At 36.0% G+C, this 19,259-nt stretch overlaps 1 protein-coding gene across 1 annotated transcript; it reads right to left on the bottom strand.

Annotated features, from left to right (window-relative positions):
* Positions 1-37: 37 nt before the first annotated feature.
* Positions 38-1,329, bottom strand: LOC122083378 (transcription factor MYB44-like). The gene has a single exon (XM_042651151.1). It carries the CDS (start codon positions 1,155-1,157, stop codon positions 159-161), a length of 999 nt encoding a protein of 332 aa, XP_042507085.1. The 5' UTR covers positions 1,158-1,329; the 3' UTR covers positions 38-158.
* Positions 1,330-19,259: the final 17,930 nt, after the last annotated feature.

Raw genomic sequence — 19,259 nt, 5'->3', positions numbered from 1 at the left:
AAAAAAAAAAAAAAAAAAACCAAGATAGTTTTTTTTCTTTAGTGTTCCTCCCATACTCTACTTCTTCTGGCTATTTTGTCTCACTTGTGTCTGTCTTCCATCTTCAATCAACTCTCCATCGCTCTTCTACGATAATCACCTCCTCGCCGCAAATAACTCTAATCGATCTTGCTGATGCCAATACGCTTCACAGCAACGTTCCTAATCCCTTCAGCTTGTAGACACAGCTCGTTCTGCTCAAGCCCAGACATGTAATTCCTAACTTCCTTTTTGATCATTTCTTGCATCACAGAAAGGAACCCAGGACTGAAAGGGATAAAATGTTTCTCCGCATAAGGAACCTCCGATGATCCGAAATCGTTGTACTGTATATGTTGATTAAGCTGCTGCTGGGGTGGCGGAAACTGTTGCAACGGAACGGCTGTAGGCACAGCCACGGGAGTGGGTAGTTGGTTAGGGGTTGTTTCATGGCTTGAACCACCTGAACCCCCTGAAACATGATTAGAAACCTCGCAAGAATCTGCTCCAGGGAGGGAGAGACAGAGAGAGGTAGGCGGATCGTTCGTCGACGACGACGTTTCTAGCTGCTGCTGATGCTGAGATGGCGGTAAGATCCCTCCCGTTCTTGGTACAGGTCGGTACACATGAGAAGAAGACATCACGGGCAGACTGGAGTCACTCACATCGGATCCAGAGGGACTGCTGGGGCTGTTGAAATATAGCGAAGAGACGGGAGCCACTGCGGCGCCTGCACTATTCGATCTCTTAAGCGGCTGGTGTGCTTGGGCATCGTCGCTGGCGTCATCGACCATGGACGAGCATTTGCGCTTGAGGGTCGAATTCCAATGGTTTTTGATCGCGTTGTCGGTACGACCAGAGAGGAGACGAGCGATTGTGGCCCATTTATTACCAAACTTGGCGTGCGCCCGGATGATCGTCTCATCCTCTTCGGGCGTAAAAGCTCTGTGCTCCACCTGTGGAGAGAGCTGGTTACACCACCGGAGACGACAAGACTTGCCAGACCTCCCAGGGATGGATTTGCTGATGAGGGACCAATTCCTAGGGCCGTGCTTCTGGACAAGCTTCTGCAACGAGTCATCTTCCTCGGGGCTCCACGGTCCTTTGATCCGATCCATATCTTTCCTTGAAGAAGCCATGGATGATTGGCAGAACCTGATTCTCGATTCACTGTTCGAAACCCTAACCCTAGACCCCAAGATTTTGTACACAGAAAGAGAAGTGATTGCCCTGGAGGTTTAAAGAAAGATAAAGAGGAGAAGATGAGAGAAACGGAACCTCACCCTTGGGGCTACCAGGAGTGGGAGAGGAGACTCGGTAGGTTTTATAAGGTACTCATAAAGTTAACCGAGGAAACCGGTTACCATGATAGGGCATAGGCATTAATAGAGTACCGGTTCTTCCAAAGAGGCGGTTGCTTTTGGATACAGCTGTAATGGGACACGCGTCAACTCATCACTGACTTGAACCACAATGTCCCGCTCTTAGATCTCGTTTATGTTATTAAATTTCTCTAACTTTCTCTTTCTCTCTCTACTTTAGTTTTGGAAGTTATGGAGGTTAATAATGAGAGAAAAGCTAGCAAGATTCAAAAAAGGGATATTTATCGCCAGAAATTTAAACTAGGGATTTTATATATATCGATAACTTTCAGAGTACGGTTGGTTAGGGGAGAGGGGAAGAAGAAGGAGCGGATGAGTTTGACTGAGCCAGGCTGGATAGCATTTGGTGAAGGATTTTTCTTTATCAGAACGGCCGCACGAAACTGCTGAGCTGGGAATACGACAAGCTCGGTCGCCGAATCGGAGAGCGGATCATTACTGCCATCTTGTCAGTCCAGCCTGTAAACCTGCCATCCCAACAGCACACTAACGGCATTCTCTCCACCGACACCAACCGGTAAGGTCTAAGTTTTACCCCTTTCGGCTTACGCCTTCCATTCTAGAATGAATTCAAATTTCAATTTAAAAATGCAGAAAATGGGAGAAAAACCGATCCGTATCCATTTTTCGGTTACTCGTACGTCGTACTCATACCTACTACCTAATACTTTACTTGTTCTGTTCGTTCGAGTTTGTTTCTTTATTTATTTATTTAAATTTATTAAATTATGAAAATAAATTTTTTGATTTTTTTGACCGTTTGTTTGACTGACAATCCTAATCTTTCCGGTCGGTGCTAACTGCTAACTGATATCGCGAGATCTTCTTCTTCGTTTCACGATAAATTCTAACAACAAATGGGAAAAAAAATATTCAAAAATCCACGTGGACCTTAGAAACTCCCAATCTCCTTCCTTCCCCGTTTTAATTCCTCTGGGTAACTTTCTCTCCCTACTCTCTTCCACATATTTACTACCCCCACTTATTCAGTGTGAATGGCAGCGATTCAATGAACCGCCTAACTACATCAACGGTCTAACTGCGGAAGTAATGTTAATAAAAACACTAGTCGACTACAGTCTGGACTCTGTGGATAGGTTAGGGTTCTGTGGATAGGTTAGGGTGCGTTTGGACGGAAATAAAACCAGAAAAAACGGAAGAGAGAGAGAGAGATAGGAAGAAAGAGAAAACAACAAAAAGAGAGCGAGATATGGGGAATCGTACTCTCAACATGCAGCCGTTACGTGGGGACAACTGGCATGCTTTTTTCCCGCCACCTAACAGTGACCACCCGCTCCCCCTTTCTCCTTTCATTGGGGGAACCTACTTCGTCCGTTCGTGCCCTACCGTTATGGCACGTGCGTTAGGTGGTCCTCACGTGATTGAAGGAAACTCCTTTGTGTGTTTCCTTCATCCGCCGCTCTTGTGGATACCATACGGCACGAATGGTTTAGGCCTTTGAGGGTGGGGAAGGCTAAAGGACTCGGATCTTTCTCGACTGTTCCAAACTAAACAGCAGAAAGAAAGGGTATGAGGGTCATGTGGGTGTAAAATGACAAATGAGTCCCTACAAGTAAAAGAAAGGTCGTGGACGTTTCCTAGTATCGGCACCATCGTGATTTGCCTTTATTTTATTAATTTTAGGATATACCTTTTTTAGCTCTATAAATGGACGGCAAAATTACCAGAATAGAAAACCAAAACTTGGCTTTCCCGAGACACTGCAGTACATCACGGCTCTGCTGCGTTCTTCGCGTCCACACGAGTAAACAATAAAAATTGCCGACAGCCCCACAGAAGCAGAAACTTCAATTGGTATTTAATTATTCTTAGTTAGGGGGTTTAATCGAGGAATTTAAAAAAAGCAAAAGCTCTGTTTTTACACCCCTTATTAAAATCCCTCTTCGTTTTAAAAATAGGAATTGGGGATCGAATCCGTCTAGGCCGATTCCTATTCGACTTGAATCTAAATCAGCTTAAATTGACTCGGTCAAATGATTCTTACCAATATGGGGGTGATTCTACTCTCAAGCACTTAAAGATGCCAGAGTATGATTAACCCCTGGATTTGAAATCACTGCTCATATACCAAGTATTGGCCATAATTCACAAAACATTATGTAGTCTTACTAAGAGGGAAACGAGATTAAGGATTACCGATGTGAAAATCCATTGTTGAAGAACCCTAGATGTTGTCGCAGTAAAAGATCATCAATAAGGGTGTTCTAGTGTGTTGTAGTTTCTTATCCAAGACTTGTATCATTTGATGATGCCATGTGAATGGCTAAAAACATGTGATTCACATATTCAATTCCCGACTTTTGGAAACTTGATCTTAATCCTAATCCCTTTCGATGAAGTCTAATGCATTTTCAATTTAAGGTAACACATTGTTATTGTTTCATTTAGTTAATTAGGACTCAAGACATTTATATACCATTAGTTGATTTCATTTTGTAATTGGAATCAAATGGATCACAATAATTGATCTTTAGGTCGATTAATTGGGTCATAAATGAGTCGATCAAACTATAAACGGACTAATCAAACTATATACAGACAATAAATGATATGATAGGGCATCCATCTGGCTACAATCCAAGCCATGATGAACACCGAAATAATAATCAGGCTACGTCCGACACAGGACTATTTACAAACTCATCAGTCCGATTTCAAACTTTAACGAAACGATTTTGGTCGAACCTATCCGTACGGGCCAGCTTTTAACTGTGAGTAATTATCACTTTTTAATATTGCTATCTCATCCTCCCCCCCAGTGGACCCTCTTCTCTAATTATTATTAGAAAAAGTACAAAAGGAAAGAAAACGTGCTGCTTGTGCACCGCAGGTGAGCACGATAGCACCAATAGGCCCCACCACAAATTCTCTATTCTCTCTCTTGAATTATTTGTTTGTGGCACATGGAAAACAAGTGGATAGAGATCGGTCGCTTCCCACGAATCCGGATCTCCCATTTAGGTGGGACCATACGTATACGCGTCCTATTGTAGACCGTTGGATATGCCAGAAACAATCTTTATAAAGAATGTGAGAAAATCATATTATCCCCATATTAGCCCTACATGTGAGACTAAACGCATGGCACGTCCCCCAGTCTTCACCCTCAGACCCAATTTACTTTGCGTCTCGTAATCATAGCGTGTCCTGCTATAATCTGCCATGTCTGCACAGATCCGTTAAGAGTGAGAGGGTCCACCTGCACACCGGATTTCGTCGTTTAGTGAATGACGTGGCAAAACAAACTTCCGAAATAAGACAGCTGCACTGCTGCTCTGCCCTGTACTGCAGTCTGCCCTCAGAACTCAGAAAAGAAGAGAAAGAGAGTGAGAGAGAGAGACGCGGTTTGAGGCCACGTCACCTAATTGCCAGCTATAACCCACCTTCTTCTTTTCCATTCTTTTTTTTTTTTTGCCCTTTCCCGAAAAAGACAGCATCTCTTCGGGATTCGCTGGAGTGTGAGTACATAGCCAATGCCCCATCCCATGATTCTCGCTATCGTAAGCCGTAGGTACGCCTTTCGTACAATCCCATCCTATATAGCCCACGGGGAATTCCTCGGGAAACGTGCACTCGCTTATCCTTCTTTCCTCTGCCACCATATTTTTCTCTTTTCTTTGACAAATTTTCAACCGTTTATTTTATCTTATGTTTGAGATCTCTTCAATTATTGTCACACCGCCATCCTAATCCTCTTTATTAAGACTTTCTTACTGTAGAAATCTCTTTTGTTCAATATCTTATATACCCCTCTATTTCAGTTTAAAGCTTGAAATTGCACATTATTCAAAATGATTAACCTTCTCCATGAAAGAGAAACTGACATTTCTATAGATGCTATCTTGTACATTCTTATTAGTCTTCCCACATGAATAGAAACCGCACTTGTTCACAGAAAATATTTTTTCGGATCAAAAAATTGAAATAAGTCACTAAATTTGACAGTTAGAATGTTAAGGGTTCAATCACTCTATTTTACAAATAAATTGCAAAAATCATTAACCTATATGATGATAAACATTGTTGGATCCTTACAAAAAAAAAGAAGAGAAACATCGTAGGATAAGCATACGATAAAAACATTTTTCTTCACAAAAAATGCCTCTTATACTTTTTGAGTTCTTGTGTCTGATTCAATAGTGATTTCATCTCATCATTCTTAGGCAAAAAGGAGTGAGTAGGTGACTCACATTTGGCCTATAGCAACTAAAATTTATCGCATATAGGAGAAAAAATAATTGAATGGCTAAATTGCAAGTGCCTGTTCTTTTTAAATTTAAGAGCCTCAAGGATTATCTACCTAAATATAAACGCATGATATAGCATTTAATTTGAAAATTAATAGAAAAAGAAGAAATAAGGAGGATCATTCCATGATTACCTAAAAAAATAAAAAAGACTTCCACTTTTGTATATATTCAACTGAGTTTTCCCATACCTATGGTTAAGGGATTTGAGGGGTTTGAATGGTGACCATAGGGTATTGAAGAATAGTAGAAAATAATATCCACTTCATATTATAGGAATTGAGCATTTATAACCCTAAGTGGATGGACTTTTTCTGCAACTTTTTCTCTCTATATATTTGGTTATGCTATGTGGGGCTTCTATGTATTCAGTTGGAAAACCGTGTGACTATTTGCTTCAAAACTATCATCTTCCAAGTGATCACCACAAAACATCAGAACAAGAAAGTCCTTGTTAATAAAGGTCAAGGAGAGAGAAGTGGTTGGACATTCTAACTCTCGCTCTCTCCTCACTTTGATTTGTCTATCGTTCATGTTGACATCACATTTTCCTCATCTAATCTTTGTTTATGTTTTGTTTTATGAATTAATTGCTTCCATCCTTAATTTGAGTATAATTCAATTCAATCCAATTCAACTCAACTCAACTCAGTCTTATCCTAAACCATCCTCAACTTTTGTTTTTTCCTTTCAATTTGAGTATGCAAAATGATCTTTAGACGCAATCAAGTGCAAAGCATCAGCTTTTCCTACTTTCCTCTTATGGTGGGACTTCGACTCAAGATGGCTTCCAACTGTAATACTCCTCTGCCTTTCTCTTTCCCTTTTCTTTAATATTTCCTTCTCCTTTCTTATGAAATAAATAAGTAAATAAAACTTACCAATTCGTTAAATCATAGAACATATTTAAGGATAATTTAATAAAAAATTAAAATTGAATTGAAAGATTAGATTGAAATCAAATTGTTTTCTTGTCGTTACATTTAGCTTAGTAAGTCCTTTCGTTAATGGGTGTTTGACAATTTTGAGATTAAGCCGAAATTTTGACAGTAATTTGCTCATTGAAACATTGATTAATGTACCCCATAATGTTCATCAAAAAATTATCATCAGTCCTTCCCATGGAGAAAAAAAAAAGGCTACAGAGATGGTAGTTAAAAAGGCTTTGCCAAACATGACTTGGCATAATTACAGGGGCAAAAAAAAAAACCTTTTTTTTTTTTGGGGGGGGTGTTATTCTAGCATTATTACAATAGAAAAGGCCCTTTTTTATGATTATATATTTATGAAAAAATAAAAAATAAAACTAGGATTATTGTCTAGCATAGGAATCTCTTCCATTAATTAAGAAGTCTTATGGTGAGAGGGAAGCTCTTTCCCCACAAACAAAATTTCCTTAATATATGGAGTCACTCCTAGAAAAGTCAAAGACATATTTGTATGTCCTACATATGGTGATGCATGCGATATACTATATTTTGCCTATTTACGTATTCAATATAAATCTTCTTGTAACCAAAGTTATAAAAAGTTGAACCTTACTTCTTTTGCACTTAATGGTATTATACACTTCTTTTTCTTCAAATTTTAAATATTTATTTAAAGTGTAACACAATAATAGATATTTATTTATTTATTTTGAAGAATGATAGATCTTAAAAATAACATAATGTTAAGTCACTTTCAAATTATTTTAAAACTCAAATAATTTTTGAGAATAAGATAAAGGATAAAGATAACCACATTGGTTACAACAAAATACCCTTTCATAAGATATAGAAAGTTGAAACCCTTAATCCGCAAACGTTTTAATGCAAAATTCATATCATACAAGAATAAATTAGTAATTGATTTTTGGGCAAGAGTTCTCTGTCTGGGAGCATGGCAACTCCACCAGCACAGGGGCAAATGGAAACGTGGGAGGAAGTATCAACAAGACATGCTTTTCTATTTTTCATGGGGCAAGGTGGTCATTTCAACTCTTCTCTGTCTGGGCACAACAGGCACTCTTGGATATATTCCTTTTTCTTTTGATTTTAATACAACACTATATTCCTTATATTGACTATTATTTTTTGTTCATGGTCTCTTGGCTTCTAAAAAATATTTTAGGAATTAGGTTTTAAAAGGTTGCTTCAGTTAAAAGTTCAAACTACATCAAAATGTAACTTTGTATTAATGCAAAAACAAGATATACATCGCAGTCTCTCCCTCCGTGAAGGAAAACGTAACAGTTCTATCTTTTGTTTTTGGTTAGGTTAGATAAGAATTTAGTCCAACCCTCATCCCAAGTGAAAAAGAGAACTTTGTTTTTGCCACGTGCATAACTTTTTGGGTAAAAACTTTTGCTATGGTAGAAAATGGCAAGGGATAAAAATGTGTTTTTTTTTTTTCTTTTTTTGCAAATAAGCCATGTGGCAGAATATACGAACATCTAAATAAGGTTCTAACTGGAGGTTCATATGATGATGGCCACAGAAATACATGTGTTGGGGTGTGTGTCCGAATTCTTTCAGCGATTAGATACCTCTTTGGGCAGCCCAAACGCTAGAAAAGGTCTGAATACTAAAATAAAACACTCCAATTGAATATGTTTAAAATAGCTTATGGCCTAACTTATGAGCAATTGGAAAAACTAAGTGATGGTGATGGTTTGGTCATGTATAACATTGCCCCAGTCATTACTGAGGATGAATGATATAATAAAAGTCTAAGGCTCTAAAAAAGACAAAGAGAATGCCAAATTAAAAGGACTTGTGTCAAAATAGTGACAAAAGACATGAGTGCTTTTAATTTAACAAAAAAAAAAAAAAAGTTATGGTCCATATAGAACTGAATAAAAAGCATAATTCACGTAGCTAACTCCACATAGTGGAGATAAGGTTGCGCTGGAAAGAAGGTTGTTCGGTTCCAAAGGACGGGAGAGAAATTAGATCTCTTTATTCATGGCAGAGGTTTTGTAAGCAAGCCGCAAAAGAAAATATGCATCAATGAGGATCGTCAAAATAGTATCTATATAGAGGCAGAAAGGTTATTTCATATGATCAAGAGAGATAAGAGAGAAGGTGCTAGTGTATCCTCAATGGTTGACTCAAAAAAAAAAAAATTATTATTATACAAAATTTTGGACGATATTTATTTTAAGGAAGAAAGTTTTCTGTCCAAGAACGTGACTCTCTCTCTCTCTCTCTCTCTCTCTCCTCCCTATAAAATGACCTTCTTGTCCTCTATAAATTGAACCAAAATAAGAGCTCTGATTAGGTATTATTCGGGCCTTGTTTAAGAAATTATTTGTATTAACAGATTTATTAATCTTATAATATCATGTATACATATATTTATTTGTAGACAACACCAATAAGATTAGGAGTTAATACATGTAAGTTATTACATTCTCTAAAAATTTTAGATCACAAGTTATTATCAAATATTGCATAATTTTATTGACCCAAAAAATATTATTTAATATTTGGAGATAAGATCTCGTATTATTACCTGATATCTATACTTTTTTTTATTTTTACCTGGTTGCTCCAAGTGGATGGTTGATGTGGTAATTTAATTGTTAGATATTTAGCATATGAGTGTAATTATTCATGTGCCAAATTTCATCTCATGTTCACTCACATACTCTTTCATGTATTAAGCAAGTAACCCTTGATGGTAAAAGTATTAGGCTGCGTTTGGTAACGTTTCTGTTCCATAAACGACGTTTCGTGTCAAAAACGTGTATGGTTACTGCCAATGTACAGCCTCTTCACCTAATTCATCAATAAGGGGTGAAATATTATAAAAAAAAAAGGGAGCGAGTGAGATGGTAAGGTTGCTCCATTGCAATTTAGTTGTCGTAGCTTCGAGTTAAGAAATAACCTCTTCACAAAGTAAGGGTAAGACTCTGTACATTATGATCCTTCCTAAACCCTGCAACGATGAGAGTTCGTGCATCGGGTACTGCCAATAGGGAGTGAGAGTTCATTAATCAAACAAGTGTGTGGACAAAGAATTCTCTCCTCACTTTTTTTTTTTTTTCAAATATAAAATCCTTCCCATTTTTGATTGGAGGAAAACTTTTACCATAAAAAAATTATGACCATCCAAAATTCTCTTTAATTTCATCTCATTTTTGGATCTACTAAATACTTTCTCTTTTAACACAACTGCCACAAGACTCACAATATCAGGCAATTGAAAAAAAGTGTCCAACTCTAAAAACGCCCTATGGAGGAGTTATTTAGCCAACTTCTCCCCATATATTAAGGAAGAGTTATTTACCCTGACTCTCCCCATATAATAATAAGGGATAAAGTTTAGTTCATCAATTTTGCCAAAAATAAAAAGGAAAAAAAAAAAAAAAAAAACCGTTTAGTTCATCATCCATCCGCAAGATGCATGGAATACTATAATTGTTTGGGCCACGATAATTTGTCATGTGGTTCGAGATAGTTAGGCCATGAGATTCATTATTGAATGGCCTCATTTTAAGTGTATAATTAACAGTTGAACATTGTACCTAGGTTTTTGCTCAGCATTTTGAATGAAATTTGCCTCCTTATGGGGCCCTTCGTACCCAAAAAAAAAAAAAAAAAGGAGCGATTTTTTATGTATGATTTTGCGATAATACATGTTACTTTTATTTTTACAAATGACTCTTTAAGCATTCATAGTGACAATATGAATGAATATTTATGAAACCGCAAGGACATATATTGTCACAAAATGTGAAAAATGATTCTAAGTATCAGTATTGAATCAATTGGATCATATCGATATCAATTGAGAATGATAATGATACTTCACGGATCCTGGATCAAGCATTGGTGTCAATTAAGGATAAAATTATTAAAATAATAATAATAAATTTTAAAATTTTAAATATAAAGTAGAGGTAAAAGTGTAAGACATCCAAACTGATGGAAAAAAATCGTTTGCAATTCCGATCTCGTACAATTCCGTGAAATACCACCTTCAGGGGGTGACACGTGTATTGATACCAATGCAATGGTCCAGATCTGATTTAAATGCCTCTTCACTGATTTAATATTTTATTAGTTGTACCAGATCTTGACTATTGTATTGGTATCAATACACGTGTCACCGCCTGAAGGTGATATTACATGAAATTATACGAGATCGAAATTGCAGACGATTTCAACCCCCAAATTGATACAATCAATTCTGATTGATATCAATGGAGACCAAAATCAATTCAATCCCCAAGATTTAGGTGCTTGACGTGAAGTCTTCATGTACGGGGAGCTGATCCAGACTTGTACCTGACTGGTCCAAGACTGAAATCCATTATGGGGCCAAAGTTGACACCCTTAGGATTCTTGAACTGGTGGACCATATTATTGCTTTAACATAATAACATCACTTTCTAATAAAATAAAATTAAAATATGTTGCATATTCTATTCTCTTAATTTGAGTTTTGACATTTTTTTTGGGGAAAAACAAAGTAGTTAAAGCTGAAAAATGTTTGCATAAAGTTCCAAAAGAAGTTATTGCCCCCCCCCCCCTTCTCCACCTTCTTTTAAAAAGAGCAAGGCCTTGGTATAGATGGGGTAAGAAGGAAATATCAAATATTCTTATTGTCCTTCTTAGTGATGGCTTATTGATTGCGTGGATTAGATTGTTTATTTTATAAGGAGGCCTTCGTGGTGAAGGTACCTAATTAAAATTAAAGATAATCATTAAATAAACAAAGAAGTTCATGAAATTAGAGATTGGTATGAATAAAAATCATATTTCTCAACTACCCTTTATAACATTGAGAAGTATGCATGTTCCCTCTTTTCTTTTAGACTTACATCATTTGTAGAGAGTGTGATTGAAATGGTTTGAGGTATTGGTATTGGATCACTTGTATTAATATCGTTACTCACCGATATTAAGATCGTGCCGATAACTTATCGATGACATGATATATACAAAGAGTAAAATAGTCAAAAAAAAATTAAATCAGGAATAAAATTGTCTATATTGAGGACTTGTTCCGATGTCATACTAGTAACATATTGATATTGGATTTTACCAAAAAAAAAAAAACATGTTGATATTGGAGATAATCAATATCCAATTCAATACCATGCACTAAAACCATGGTGGTGAATCAAGTGGTCAACCTTTTTCTAATAAGATGTCGAAGTCTTTAACCATGTATATTCTACTTTTCATTAGTTAGTTGTCTTCTCTTATTCTTCACTTCCAATTAGAGGTTTAGTGGCCATTCTTTTTAATAAACTTCGCCAACATGGAAGCTAGTTTATCTAGTTAGTAAGCTTTGAGTACCCCAAGTAATCTCCGGTGACCAATGCTTTTTAGGTTCCACTTTTGTGTTTACACTCAAGAGGTGAAGCAGCAACAAAGCCATGAGAAACTATGATTGAAAAAAAATACCCTTAGTGGGGTGTGAGTAACAATCTCTCTCCCTCTTTCCTTTTCAACATCCACACCCTCCCCTTCGATTTTTTAAGGAATGAAGAATGCTATCTTGTTGCATGGTATCAATTAAACAGTTGACAAGAACTTTAACAAGAGATTTTTAATTTTTTAAATTTTTTTTATTTTTTATTTTTTATTAAAGAGGTCAATTGTCATTTTGCCCCTTTTGTGTTTAGGCATAGCCACATAGAGGCTATAGGACCAAATAGCCTTCTTTTTCTTCCTTTTTTTAAAGGGGAAGTGTTTCCTATGTGAGAGAGTGTAACTTCTATGCGTGCACGAGGACCAATGGGGTGCACGAGGAAGCATCAATAGAGACATCATTTTGCATTTTATGGGTGGTCTGATCATTTTGCACTCTCACGTGTCCGAATGCAAGAACTACACCCCCCCCACCAAAAACCATTTCCCTTTTTTTTAATAAAGATTCAGCTGGATGGTTATCTCTGCACCAATTGTTATTAGGAGGAAAACCCAAAAAATATAACCATAGGGCTGTTGAAACCCAACGAACTTCGATAGGTCCGAAGTTAAATGGACTGATCACTTAGTAATCGGTCCGATGCTAGATCTAGACTAATAATTGATCAATAAGATATAAACGTATCAATACCTAGCCTATAAAGTCTGCTTAATTATGCGACATGAAAACAATAACTAGTCCCGTAGACCCATACTACTGCATGGACTCGGTTATACCGAAGTTAAATGAGAACCATTTAACTTTCACTAAAAGCAATAAAGAACACTAAACACCAATGTATAAAATAAAATAAAATAAAAAAAAAAATTTTAATCTCATCATCAAAACAATTATGGATCAATAATTGACTTACCAATCGACCATATAAATAATGTCCATACCCTAACTTACAAGGCCCGATTGATTAAACGGTGCAAGGTCCTAAATTAATGGGGACTAATACAACCTACACTGAAAAACAACTTGACACCCTAATTATAACTCCACTTAACACAAATGAGATAAATAGGAGAAGTATGGGACAGTTTCATCAGAACAAGTTCATATTTACTAGTACCAGAAATGAATAAAGCTATTGATCAGTAAAGTAGCATTTCTTCAATTAATTTAAAGGACTTTCTGGAATCTGGAGTTCTCTAGAATCTAGAGTTACTGAGAAATCTGAGCCCATCTAGATCGTCCAATAATTAATGAATTAATTAATAATTTAGTAATGAAAAAGAATGGGGAATCCAATACTGGCCGTTGATTTGACTAATGGAAAGCAAAAGCACATCCAGGAGGGGAAAACAGTTGGAAGGGTGGGGTCTACACTCTATAGATATTTCAAAATTTCAATCATAACTTCAGTTCCTCCTTAGGCCGTTTTGGAAATATTTGGAATGGAAGACGTCAGATACATCTTCTTCCTAACCTCTCTTTTTTTTTTCTCTTCTTTTTTGAATCGGCGGGTGGGGCACCAACTAACAAAAGAGACGCTCAAACAAGAGAAAGAGAAAGAGAAAGAGAAAGAGAAAGTCCCAATCCAAGTCCCAAGTAGTAACTGTAGCTCAAACAAAAGTTTTATTATATTTTATCTTTTTAATATAAAAGAGGAGCACTCAAATGGTCACGTGTCATATGTTTTGTATCACTAAATTCACTATCCTCCATTCACCCATTTGGCCTAACTGGTACTGTAGAAAGTGGATCCGACTCTTGCACGGGAACTATTTTTGTTTAGAATGATTCACATAGATGAAATTTATCACATAATTAATTATTAGATGAATTTTATCTATGTGGATTAACCTTGTAAGAGAATCATTTTTGTACAAAAACTTGATTCACTCTCGGTACTATATATATATATATATATATATATCTACTTTTTTCTTTTTCTTTGAATAAAAAAAAAAGAAAAATCTAGGATCATAATTATTTTACATCTTTATTGTGTGAAATTATTCATAAACCCTTGGAGGAGCCCATCCGATGACAATGAGGATGGGAAAAAACCTTAAATATGGATAGAGGGAAACTCAATCCTAAAATATGATTCAACATTATTAGATCTATTATTTTTCTTTTCATTAGTGATTATTAATCAGAATGTCAGTACTAGGATGGATATTTGTTTGATACCATATGAGTCGTATTAAAATAAAGGAGGATAAAAAAAAAAAATTGTATTGATATCTTGAAGGGGCAAAAATGTTCAATTATCTAGCCTAGTAGACAAGATTTATTAATATCAATATTGACATTAACGATGATGGATAATAGTCTTGAACTCGTGACTAAAATTGTGTTTAAAACAAAACCCAAATTTTGCTTTATGAAAAAAGGGATAGACACACCACTTGGGTGACAATTTATCTTATAGGAGGAATAAGGGTCATTTTAAAGGGAGAAGAGAGACATGCAAACAGTGGGTGCTAGCTTATGGTACACAAGTAGTGTGTTAAGCTTTTCATTAGCTTTATTTTATGGATCAAATTTTCCATCACTCAAGGTGAAGGCACTGAACATGGGTCCCTTTGAGTTTTCAACAATTAAGTGAGAGTGTACGATGATACCAAAGTCCAATCATAAGGTTAAATCACCCAATAATTCTACCTGCACCACTGGGAAAACAAAGGAAAATTTTTATCTTATTTTATTGAACAATATAAGCTTATCTTGGTGGTTCACTTGAGATATCATACATACGATGATGGAGAATCATATATTAACATACTAACCCTGACAGTCCAACCTCCAACCCTTTTCTTTCGTGGGGCAACAAAACAAAAGTTATATTTTCTTTGTATCGATGACCAGAAAGAGATATTGAGAATGGACACACATGAGGACGGCAGGAGTAAACAAAAGTCTAGAGATTTTGTTTGTATGTTTGTGCTTTGTGGTTAGCAAGGAAAAGGATGGCATTGCATGGCATGAAACCACACCATATATATATCTATCTATCTTCTATAATTCATCAATCACAGTTAGGACTTACTAAACCATTAAATCACATATGGGTTTTTTGTCAAAGTTGAGTGGAGCCCTATGTTCCCTTCCTTTCAGTCCTCACTAGTCCACAGTTTTGAGTCTCAGAGTCCTGACCACTGATCCCTTAGGTCTTCCCCCCCTAGTGAGGAGTTAGGGGTTAGGGGTTAGTTGTTGAGATGTAAGGGTCACCAGCTCAGGAGGGGTAAGCGTCAATGGAGCTTTAATGGATGGTTCACAGAGGCAGACACAGGCAGAAAGATAAGGGAATTGTCAAATTGGTCATCAAAAAGACCAATATTCTTCTAAATTATATGCAAGCCCACCACTACCACCTCTGTAACTTTTGGAATGTCTTTCTTCTTTCTTTCATGACTTCTAAACTAAGCCAACGTTTACTTATTGACTCGTGCTCTTCACGCTTACCCAATTAGTAGTGCTCTCCAGTCAGAAATTGAAACTCCAACCAAACCACCATAACCTCTAAGAAGGTGATATTTAGGGTTAAAGAGAAAGGTGAAAGTAAAATATCAGGTCAGCTCTTCCCCAGTAGAAACGATTTTTTTTTTAATTGTTTTGTCGTTTGTTTCTTAATAATACGGAAAAGAAAAAAGACAAACAATGATCATTCAATTTTAAATACGGTTAAAACACACTTTCTGTTTTTTTTTCAAGACCTGAGCCTTATCACACTATTACGTATACTTATTTAACTAACTACATATCTCTTTCTCTCAAATTTTAATTGACCTGATTCTTTCGTTGATGTAAAACTAACTCAAAAGGTTATATTTCTCATGATATCACCTTCAATTCATGTTCAATGTTCAGACTCTGAAATGAGCTAGAATCTGATACATTTGTTGAAAAGGGTTTCAAATTTGGTTCTAGTTTCTCTCTCTACAACAGGAATTGTTCTTCATCATGAATGATTGATCCTCCTATCCTTCACCAGGTGGCAAGTGGGAAGTGGGAAATGGCAAAGGCTCTATATACTGTTCTAGTTTGGCTCTTGGAGTTCAAAAGTTGTCTCAAGTCACGTCGGACCATAAAGAGAGATACCTTGGGAGATTGGTTCTTCTATTTGCCAAGTCCAACTTTAATTACCTTTATTCCAACTGATTCCAAACCTAATTTAATCAATGGAATTACGTGACTATAACTTAGGAAGTGGTCCAGAATCGGCATCCAAAACTATACATCGCCTATATAGTTCAGATACTTTTGGTAGAAAGTTAGTTTTGCTTAAAGGGTAGTATGAATTTATGAATTTCTCTAAGGTAGTAGCTCCATCTGATCTACTTTCCCATATGTTTGAGCATGGGAACGTAAGTAGATACTATTCTCTTTCTAATTTATATTTATTGATAAAAACTTAACTTGCTCCCAAAACAATAAGATGGTATTTCTCTCTCAACCTAATATACTAAGAGCAAACGTGCTCATAATTTTATATCAATAAGTTATAAAAAAGAAAAAGAAACCCAACAAATTAACAAATAAATCTATTTTATGCAAAGCTAAAAGCCACCCCTATATATTATAAGGATACCCAACTAGGCAAAGGTGTTTTTAGGTCTTTTTCACACTCATGTACACATATTAATAATGCTAATTATAAGATCACTATAGGTATTTTAAAATTTTATATGGTATACTTAGTAGTGTTTGACTTTGAATAGTTTCATGCTTGCATGAGATTATGATTATATTAGATGTTTTTCTTCTTCTTCTTCTTTTATTTAGTAAGTAGGTAGGTAGGCTGTACATATATGTGTGTGGAAGAGTGTTTGAAAAGAGAAGGGGAGGGGGGAGGGGGGTCCATCTTCTTGGTGCCTCCCAGTTGTGTTAAGTCTATTTTAGTGAAGTGTGTGGGCAGTTTTTGTTTTCTTTTCCTCATCATTCAGCAGTACTCAATATCCCATATAAAGTTGAAGATAGTTTATGCTTCTTCCCTACTTTGAAAAAAATTTGATTCCATTAAGCCCTTCTTGGGAGGAGGCTTTTGAGCCAAGATGAGGTGACCCATGAGATCAGTTTGAGTTGTGACTTGGGAGTCAAACCAAAACCAATTATTTTGTAAACTTGTTGCCAAACTTTGAAAGGGCCAACTGGGTCATTGAAATTTGACAATATATATACCCAATAAATTAAACAAATAATCACGAGTCATTATCCCATCTTTGGCTTCTTGTTCTAAAAAAATGGATTCTATGGATATTATCAAATCCTATACTTTTATGTCTTATCTCCCCAACTGTAAGGCAATATGATGAGCATATTTATAATATATCAACTGATAACTGCCAAATTTTCGTGGACAACAACTAGTCTTTTCTAAGCTAATCTAATCTATTTTTTTGTCTTTGAATTTTCCAAATTCTCTATTCTGTAAGAATCTTTTGGATTATCAAAACGGGTAAGAAAAGAAAACCAAATTTATGTTAGGCCAAGGGCTTAAATCGAGGGAGCTGTCTGTGTCTTGGTGGGTCAGGGTCATGTCAGTAGCTGTCATGGGTAGACCCGACGAAAGTACCCACTTTGATTAAAACACGTAACAGGGGAAGTTCCCATGACCGAAATTCATGTTCTCTCAATTTCAGTAGAAACTTTTGTTCTTTACCTTTTTGGGTTCTTGAAAACCAGAGGCCTTGATGCTTTTAGTGTTCCTGCCTGGTTTCTCCATTGGAGTAGGGTTTTCCTTTTTAAATATATGCTTAGGTGTTCAAATCCAATTACAACTCCTCTTCTTTCACTTAGTTGCCTGAATTATTCTCCAAACTTGCATTATTGTCTATAAGGAGACCCAACCAAACCACCATGTGATGTATTGGGTCATCATTATATTTTTTTTTTCAGTCCAATGAGTCACATATAAAATTCTTGTTTTGAAAATTGCTTGATATATTCAATTTTTGTTGAAAAAAAAAAAAAAGATATGGTTATAATTTGATGATATTGAGAGATGGACAATAAAATTTGACAAGTTGTCAAAAGACGACAATGGGTCTTTTGGAAAAGGGCATTATGGTTGATGGAGGAGTAAAAGTGAAAGATAACAATATCGAAAGGACTAAGTTTTTCTTCACTCATGGTGAATTTCGAGGATCAATAGCATGGGATAGTCAAAGGCGAGAATAGTTTCAACTTTGTTAATAGGGGGGAGTATAATCATGACCTAAGAGTCCAATCCATGGTCTTCCTATTCGGATGTTTATATGATGTTAAGGAAGGAATCTTTTAAATAGGCACTTAGATCTCCATGTGGTGTGTCAAATTAGGTTGAAATTGTGTGAATCGGTAAACTCCAAGGTTTTCGCTCACATATTAAGTTTCAATCCAAATAAAGTTCAAACGACAAAACAAAACATTGAAAAATTGAGAGAGATTTAATAAATAATAGATGGATGGAACACATATAAGCGTGGAATTTGACATTAGGCCTACTTAGTCTATTCACTAGAAATCTAATTTGACATTAGATGGACTAATAAAGAAGTTTATTTCCAAAACGGCCGTGTGAAAATTTTTACATAAATAGGTTTCTTGATTGAAAATGTCACCAAATCGAAATGTTGAGTATGCTCTTTTAATATATATATATATAAAATATATATATATATATTTTGCAAACTCTTATCATAATAGAAACGGCTTCTGTTCATTCTGTTAACATGTAATTTGTGAATTGTATAGAAAAGGATCAGGGCAGACACAATACCATTCATGAGATTTTAGCATGGGCCACTTTGAAAAGCTTAACAAAGCATAGGCCCAAATTTTGTGGACAAGGTGACTCCAAGGTTTCATATTCACGTGTCAAATATTAGTCCAAATAAAGAGTGGCAGAATAAAGCTTTGAAGAATGATCAAAATGACGAGAGAATGCACAATGGTGGTCAAAGTACAGTACGAGTGTATGGACATAAGTGGGGTTTTTACTTGACTTTGCGTCTTAAACATGACGCATGGCTAATCAGACCATGTCCACTCTATCCAACGGTTGTCAAAGCAATATCATCTATTTACTGATGTGATTACATGATTATATTGGAGAAAAAAAAATTATGGGTTTACTTGTAATTTGGTAAATGGACAACTATATGTCAATATATCAATGCCACAGAGGATTCGACACCCACGTCACTAATCAACTTTCAACTGCTATCACCATTGGTTGGGGCAGGGTCAA

The sequence above is a fragment of the Macadamia integrifolia genome, chromosome 7, assembly GCF_013358625.1.
Source record: "Macadamia integrifolia cultivar HAES 741 chromosome 7, SCU_Mint_v3, whole genome shotgun sequence".
In the NCBI taxonomy this organism is placed as follows: Eukaryota; Viridiplantae; Streptophyta; class Magnoliopsida; order Proteales; family Proteaceae; genus Macadamia; species Macadamia integrifolia.
The sequence above is the reverse complement of the archived record's forward strand: the minus strand, read 5'-3'. Positions and strand labels throughout refer to the sequence as shown.